The sequence below is a fragment of the Morone saxatilis genome, unplaced genomic scaffold (assembly GCF_004916995.1).
Source record: "Morone saxatilis isolate NCDOM2014 unplaced genomic scaffold, NCSU_SB_2.0 Contig15, whole genome shotgun sequence".
Classification (NCBI taxonomy): Eukaryota; Metazoa; Chordata; class Actinopteri; family Moronidae; genus Morone; species Morone saxatilis.
The window spans coordinates 6,136,396-6,145,112 of record NW_023339707.1 but is presented as its reverse complement, the minus strand read 5'-3'; the positions used below and the strand labels follow the sequence as shown (position 1 = coordinate 6,145,112).

Below are 8,717 nucleotides of genomic sequence, written 5' to 3'. Positions count from 1 at the left end.
GCTCTATTTTAAAAAGTGTCCTGATATAACTTCTGTTATGATTTAGCAATATACAAATAAAATTGAATTGAATTGAACATTTTATACCACACATTTTATACTTTGAACTAAATCAGTTTTGATTCAGAATTTCATTTTAGATTCACAGTCATGCTGTAATTTAATAGCAGGTGATGTATTTGCTGACCAAATTTTAGCCCAGATGCAGGCTAGCTGTGCTTATTACACACACACACACACACACACACACACACTCATTCTCTCTCTCTCTCTCTCTCTCTCTTTGCAGTGTAGGGATAGGGAAAGTGATATATTGTGATATTTTGACACAACTTTAAATTTGCTTTATTGGCATGAGCATAGTTAATGCAGTAAAGACCTTTTTCACAGCAGCCATGACATGAAATACTAGGGTAATCACAGGTGTTATCAATGACACAAATTAAGGCCCTTTTCCATTTAGTGTAGCAGAGTCTTTCCAGTGAGCCACCATGCACCCTGACTCTGTTTGACCTGAATGGAAACAGGTCTATTGACAAAGCAGGTTGTTGTTTCCAATGCAAGTATAAATTCTGAAATGCTGCATAACACCGAGTATTATTGTGTAGGTTGTATAGTGTATACAACATACACAATGCATTACAACCCTGCACTACATCGCGCCCTATAAAGAAAGCACAAGGTGCAAAAAAAATTGATAATGAATGTAAATGTTTTTGACATTTACAAAAGGATGAATTGAGATTGTTCTGGTTTCTGGTGGAACTATTATTTATTTTTCCAGTGTATTTATTCCAAAGGTTTACAGCTGGAGAGTGAGTTTCTTTCTTTTATCAAATCCCTTAAAGTCATGGAAAGTAAAAACAAATAAAATGGAACTTTTTAAAAGGCTTTAGATACATACATACACAAATTATTTATTAATATTTTAATATAATTTAAATCTCATGTCTGTTTTGATTCGTCATTTGTCTGTCCTAATGCTACTGGTCTTCAGTATGACGTGAGATATGGATACTTCCATTAAAGAAGAGAGACTGGGGTCGTGTTTGACGTCATGACGCAATCACACGTACTCCTGGCTAGAGAAGTTACGCAGTACGTGCAGCGGTTCAAAGAGGAAGGAAGATGGCGGATAACAAAGGCGAGGAGGATATGGAACCGTCGGCTAATTCGGACTCAGTGCCTTCAGTACCAGATAACGAGCAGCCGGAGACGAAAGTCGAAAATGCAGTAATCGTTATAGAAGCGAATACAGAGACAGGTGAAGAAACAGAGTCCCAAAATAACGCTACCGAGGCACCTACACCCACTAGCGACGGAGGGGACGTTAGCAGCGGCGGGGCTGCTGGTGCGGGAGGGGAAGCCAATGGTAGCGGCAGCAACGCCGTCAGCCCGGCTGCGTCCAGCAGCACCAACGTAGAGCCAGCCGCAGCTGAAACCCTGACCGCTGGGGATGCTCCTGCTGGCGGACTCACCAGTGAAATGTCCCCCCCTCCGACAGCTCCAGCGGCCACGCCGGTATCAGCTCCCATTAATTTACTGGATACGTGCGCAGTATGTAAACAAAGTCTTCAGAGCCGGGACTGTGAACCAAAACTTCTGCCTTGTCTGCACTCGTTTTGCCTGAAATGTATCCCGCAACCAGATAGACAGATAAGCGTCCAAGTGCCTGGACCTCACGGGCAAACGGACACACACATAGGTGAGTTTCTCTCGGTCAGTGGCTGTGTTGTCTACCTGTTAACATTCCTCTGTCATCTGATGTTAGGGACCATTAACAGCGGGCCGTATAAAGCTCTGGCTGTAATAGTCGGAGGGGTAAACTTCATTGATTTTTGGTGTGAATTAAGACAACTAAGGGGTTGATCTGAGACTGTACACCTGAATACACCGACGTTTGACAGCCGGAGGGTTACATTTCAGACTGTTTCACTGCGCAGAAGAAGGTGGCTCGTCTGTCTGTGGTCTCCATCGGAAGCCTATCATTGGTCCAACCAGTCTTCCACCATGATCAGATATAAGCAGGCAGCAGAGAGTGACATAAACCAAACAACTGCTGGGGAATGAACATACTGAATCAATCATGGTGCTGAAGCCGTTTGCAACAGATTTCACGTTATCTTCATAGACAGCAGAGCAATATTCATTTGACAGGTGTCTCACTCTGTTATCTAAATGGCAGGGCTGCATCGATTTAGTTGGTAACTCTTGAATTTATCAGCAACTATTCTGCTCATGGTTAATTGTTTTTGAGTCATTTTTTTAAAGAAAATAAATGTCTAAATTCTCTGATGTGAATATTTTCTGTTTGGTTTGATGATGTCCCCCTGCGATTTGGAAAACTGGGCAACATTTTATGGACCAAAAAACGAATCAATTAATTAATCGAGAAAATGATGAAATGAAACGATAATGAAAATAAAAGTTAGTTTCAGCCCTTAATCGAAATACAACTGTGGGATATCTCTGTACAGTTTTTTCTTCTTCTCTCATATTTATGCTATCTGAATCTTGAAATTAGGAGCTCTTTTTGTGCGGGATCAAGATCTCATTATTCATTATTATTTTCCTACTTTTATGACATCGTATAGTGTGATCACAATTACAAGATAAGCACCCCAAATGATCTTTCTTTGGTGAATGTAATTCAGGATCATTTACAGTCGGTCAGCAGCATCTGGTTCATTCTGAGAGTGGACTAAAGCAAAACTATAGTTCCTGTAGTTTTCACTTCCCCCGAGTGAAGACAGACCACGTCAAAAAGGTGCATTCACCCCTCAAGAGTACGTTTATATGTTGTCGTCCTTTTTGTGCTGTTCAGTCAATAATTATCCTCACATAGACTTTATCTTGTTGGCAGACGTCAGCGTTGATGTGAACCTCTACCCAGAATCAGTTCATCGCAGGGCTGAACCAGAAAGTGTGACTGCAGCATCCATGTAAAGCCGATCTGAGCACTGGCAGTCTGCATAAAATAAGTGTCGTGTTTCCGGTTCAACAAAGGGTCTCTGACAAGTGTCTCATGGCGACGGCTCATATTACTCCTTACTCTGCAGGTTTTAAGACACGTGTGAAGAGGTTTACCTCCGTACGGTGCTTGATGTCATTTTATTAGTGTCTGTCTTTAATTTTAATATCATGTGTTCTCAGTACTGTTTTCAAGAATTACATTAGTATTGGTTTCATTAGAGTTTCAGTATCACATGGTCTGAATTGTGTTTGACTTTGATGCGAGACTCAGTCATACTGGAGGTTTGGAAGGAGGGTTTCCTTCGCAGGCCTCGTCTTTCTCACCGCCTTCCTTAGTTTGTGAAAGCCCTGACCACTTTTTACCATAGCAGTTAAATCCCACAAAAAGTTTATTAGTAACTAGATTTATAGCATTGATTAACGCGGCGTCACATAAAAGATTAGTCATTATGTCATTCCCGTTCACAACACTTAGCCATGCTACTGATTGATTGTGTTAAACCCATGTGCTTCACTGGTTAGAGGAAAGCTGGCTAATGATAAGTTAGCAGAATTTGTTAAGCGGTAAAGCTTTTACATGATGGATAATCTGTTAAAGTGCATATGTATTTCTAAAGTCACGTACATAAAGTGAGGAAATGTAATAGCTAGGTCAGTGTGCTGCCTTCAGGAGCAACTTCACTGTTTCTGAATTCATCCATACTTTCTACTCCCCCTTTATTCTTTTATTTTTCCCAACTTTGTTTATTAAAACTTTCACAACACAAATGACAGTTATAGGAAAGCAAGTATCAAGTTTTCCATTGTTATTATCACAAAACTCAAATACAAACAAATGGTGTACAATACTTCCCCTTCATTATGTCACCTGTAATATCTGGTAGCAGCTTGTAATGTGACATGTTGCTTCTTACCTGTGTAGGCCTGGAAATATCTAGAAGAGACCTGTCATGTGTCTGAAGGATGCTTTACCAGATGCACGTGGTTAAATGTGCATTAACCTGCACAATACTAGTCAATAACTAGACTAGAAGTCTTGTTTTTTATGATCGCATCCGTAATTGCTTTGTAGCTAAACTATCATGTGAAGATAATTAAATATGACTAAGATACAAATTATTTTCTGCTAGACCAAAATTGCATCTAAATCAATTGTAAGAGGTTTCATCAAAGCCAAATCTCCAAATCGACTTTGTAGTTTCCATATTGTTGCAATTAACAAGCAAACAAACACCAAGCAGAATTGTGATGTGATGATATCTGTCTACAAGGTAAACCGCGTCCCCAGAGAGTTCTCTGTTCTCCCGTATTATCTGGAGCTCAGTTTAAGCTTCGGTTGCAGCTGACCGTGGTGTACGGCGGTACTAACGAGACTAACTGAGAAATGGCCAATAAGGAAGAGCCACATCATCTGAGAGTCTGTTCTGGTCATATTTGCTTTAGCACAGGGATGTACTTTTAATGAATGGAGGGAAACAGAACCTCAATCCTGTATACGATAAGGTGTCTGTGTGTGTGTGTGTCTGTGTGTGTGTGTTTTGATATGAAGGTGAGGGTGGGCTGCTCCAGTTAAAATGACGCGTTTACATTTGTTTTTGTATATATATTGTTTTTGTATATATATATGTGTGTGTGTCTGTGTGTGTGTGTGTGTGTGTGTGTCTGTGTGTATGTAGGGGTTGTGTGGGTTCCTCAACACAACCCCAGTCCAGCTGCTCTCACAACCAATCACTCAGGGACCCATGCAGCTGGAGCTTACACAAACCGGCCGTGTGCAGCTCAAGCCAGTGTAGTCCGGCTCAAACCGGCTTACACTGGTTTTTCACCTCAGCTGGAGGAGTGGCATATTATGATGACTCAATTTAAATCATTAATGTGAAGTTTTATCTTGTGCATAATATTAGACTTTAAAAAGTAAGCGGCAGAGTTAATATGCTGAATTCATTATTTGTAGGGGTGCATGATTATAGCAGTAATTCAACTAATTCCATTAACGAAACCAACTAAAGTCATTAAGTGAAACAGTCCTCGTTGTTTGGCCATGTGATTTAATATTCTAAACTGCCAAGGATGACAAGATTGAATCTTCTGGAGACGAGCGCTAAATCAATTAGCCCCCATGAATAGGCAGTGGGTATCCCACAGTGCCAAGAATTTTTAATAACAACAGGAATTTACCTAAAGGAAATTATGGAAATAAGCAGCAAGTCTGCTGAAGGCCTCTTATTAATCCTCTTTTATATGAAGCAGGACTATTCTTCTACTCTGCCGAGAATTAAGGAGGCTTCATAAGAAGTCGGGGTAATAGTTTACATATGGGCACTGCTTGATGGTGACTGCTGGTTTGAGTTTGTTTCTATTTTTCTTCAAAGCTCGGTCATCAATAAAATGTCACTATTCATTGATTTTACTAATAGCGTGCTGTTCATCTTACTCATAGACACTTAACGTAAGTTACGTTTGTAGCCCAGTGTTTTACCTATTGATCTCATTTGACTCATGTTTTCTGTCTCTTCTCTGTCTTTAGTAAATGTTATGCGCTGTTCGGTGTGCCACCAGGACTATAAACAGAGTGACCTTATTGACAACTACTTTGTCAAAGATACCACAGAAGCCACCAGCACATCTGATGAAAAGGCTGCACAGGTATGTCAAAAGGGTTGGCCCTTGTGGCCCTGATGTTTTGTACATAGGTGTGTCTGCATGAATGATTTGGCATGTATGTTTGCCTTTACTGTTGCATTTAGTCCAGAACAAATACAAATGGTAAGAATCTGATCACTTATTATTCTGTGACATCTCTGAACTCTGTGACAGATTTAGTGAATTGGAGTTACGTGGCAGGCACTGTAACCACTCAGCCACCAAGGTACTCCAGGAGTTTAGTTTGTTTTGATTGCCAAGTGCCACCAATAAAACCACAATGTGCAACTCTTGACCCATTACTCTCACTTGGACATTTGCATTGCACATTCTCCTAATTTAAATTAACCAATAGATTTTAGAGAACCCATGACAATTTATTTAGTGTTACCATCAGACTACACTTTTGTAATTCCTGACCCCTTAGTTGTCAAAAGGAATAATACTCGTTCACAAAGTACATCTACAAAATACAGTGCTGACTGTGAAGACGCAGCTATAATAATGTTAGATCCCCCCATGGAGTGCTTATTGGTTTAAGCAATGCAATCAGAATTTTTGCTTGACAGAGAAAAGTAAACAGGTAGTTTAGGCTTTAATATTTCTAAACATTAGATACAACTATTGACCTAGTTGTCATAGTAAGCTAGACTTAAGAGCCTACATCCCAAAGCATGTATTATTAAAGTCCTGCGTCATCAAGGGAACATCATTCATCAGTTTATCATTCAGCACCAACCCTGTTGGTGTAGAGTTGTGTAGAGTTATATGAAGAGTTTTTTTTAAAGATGTTTATTGGTGTTATCTTCTCCAGGTGTGCACAAGTTGCGAGGACAATGCAGGAACCATAGGCTTTTGTGTGGAGTGTGGAGAGTGGCTGTGTAAAACCTGCGTGGAGGCCCACCAGAGGGTCAAAATTACCAAGGACCACAAGATTCACACAAAGGAGGATGCTGACGCTGCCTCCGGTAAGATGGCTGACCCTCACAGTGAAGAACCAACCGTTGGTTACTGAAGCTACAACTGCAAAATCCTCAATAAAATAAACCCTAGTTGAAGCACAGTGAATGTGGTGGCTGTTGCCATGGTAACAGTGCTGCAGAGCCTGGTTGCTTAGTTGGTACCTCTAGCTGAGGGACCATACATGCTGAGGCTCTGACCAGACACGACTACTGGGGATTTACACAACTTTTTGGTTGCTGTCTATTTTGTCTGTCTATTATTCACTGGTTTGTATGATTAATTTCCCTCTCTATTTATTTTTTCTCCCTCCAACTGAGCCTCATTGTTGTCTTTTCTCCTGTGTATCTATAGAGTCTGTTGGTACGTCAGGACAGAGGCCTGTTTTCTGTCCCATTCATAAGCAGGAGCCACTGAAGCTCTTTTGTGAGACCTGTGACACTTTGACCTGTAGGGACTGCCAGCTGCTGGAGCACAAGGAGCACAGGTAGCTTAGCATCTAACACAATGCTGCACATTTTTAAATTACTAATAGATTGTCCTGTCTGTCAGCCTCTCTAACTGGTATGGTACTAGTAATTTCCGACCACGTTCATGTTAATTCAGTTTAATGTACTTGTAAGGGGTTATACTGCTTAATAATAAAGGTAATTAATCACTGAAGATTAATAATACACTCGTAAATGGGGCACCACCATGCACGAGGAGAGACGAGAGGCAATCTCCTACATACTGGTTTATATTCTGGTCTGTGATGTTTAACTTTTGATTTAACATTAACTGCTAACAATTTCACAAAGAACAGTTATATTTTTCAGTATATTATCAAAAATCTGTTGTAGTGAGCTGAAACATGCTTGAGATAGATAATCCACCACAGTCAACCACTTGGCCACCTTAATGTTCGTTTAACTGGAGTGTAAATGTGTGGGAGCAGCAGGATCACAACATATCCAATACAAATAAAAATCCAATGTTAAGTCCAATAAGTAAATCCAACAAATGACACCTGATCACACCTTTAATGCCATGCAATGTTTTGACATTGACCACAAGTGCATTTGTAATCATATCTTCAAAACCTCTCATGGTGTTCAGTCAAATCAGGAATGCAGGGAGTCGACTTAAGTTGTCAGCTGCGTACCAATCAGGCTCACATGTTCCTGCAGTAAACTCTATATTTAAGGACACTATAAAATCTTCAGCATTAAAGTTTGTTTCCCGCAAAGCCATTGGTAGACAATGCTAGTGGTTTGAAATCCTTTGTGATTTAAATCTGGAGCACTGCTGCTTTTTTCATTTTTGTTATCTTATCATTGGACTGATTTACATCCTGCAAGGTGAATGGAAGCTCCACAGAAAATAAATATGCTCCCACCGAAAGCAAAGGACAGAATCCCCCGGTCAGATTCTCATAAATCTTTTACATGTGACAGCAAGAGACAACCGTTGCATTCATGCATGGTTCCTTAGTATTAAGGATTAAAATGTGAACATTTCCAATACACAGGGTCTCTTTTTGGTCCATATTTTTTAATGAGTGAGCAATTCATTTTTTTATTTGTTTTTGTTTAACACAACTAGTAAAAGATGACCATTCAGTTAATTGAAAAAAAAAAAAAAGAGATGACCACGACTGTTTTATTATAATTTACTGAGGGAGGTTTATGTGATTATTTGAGTTGATATATGTGTGAGCTAAGGCTGCAACAGTACATGTATATGTCATAAACTGTTCAGTACAGGATGACTGGTTCAGTATGGTTCAATCCGTTTCCATTCGCCCTTTTAAACTGAATATTTTACAGTCTTATTTACATAAATACATGTAATCGCAGTCTTTGTATTGTTACAAGCAGAACACAAATAAAAAAGTTCATTGGGCAAAGCTTTGGCAGTGTGTCAGCTGTTCACTGTTAACTAACACATGGTAGTCAAATTATCTGAGATCAAAGTAGCTTGAATAACTGGTATCGTTAGCACAAAGAATATATTTATATATATATATTATATATATTTTAAATTATATTATCTTTTTATATTTGTCAAGACAAGGAGTAGTGAACCAGACAAAAATTGTGTGCACCTCATTTGTGTTGGTATTTTCAAGTCATAAACTTTTCTCCACAAGATGAGTGTTT

The 8,717-nt window shown here is 39.6% G+C and overlaps 1 protein-coding gene across 4 annotated transcripts in view; it reads left to right on the top strand.

Annotated features, from left to right (window-relative positions):
- The first annotated feature begins 1,090 nt into the window (after window positions 1–1,090).
- trim33 (tripartite motif containing 33) overlaps window positions 1,091–8,717 on the top strand; it is a 28,096-nt gene continuing 20,469 nt past the window's right edge. For all 4 annotated transcript variants that reach the window (XM_035656362.1, XM_035656360.1, XM_035656359.1 and 1 more), the window contains exons 1-4: window positions 1,091–1,705; window positions 5,501–5,619; window positions 6,431–6,584; window positions 6,931–7,063. In XM_035656362.1, the coding sequence (XP_035512255.1) occupies window positions 1,129–1,705; window positions 5,501–5,619; window positions 6,431–6,584; window positions 6,931–7,063 (983 nt within the window). In that variant the 5' untranslated portion in view covers window positions 1,091–1,128. The remainder of the gene's footprint in view (window positions 1,706–5,500; window positions 5,620–6,430; window positions 6,585–6,930; window positions 7,064–8,717) is intronic.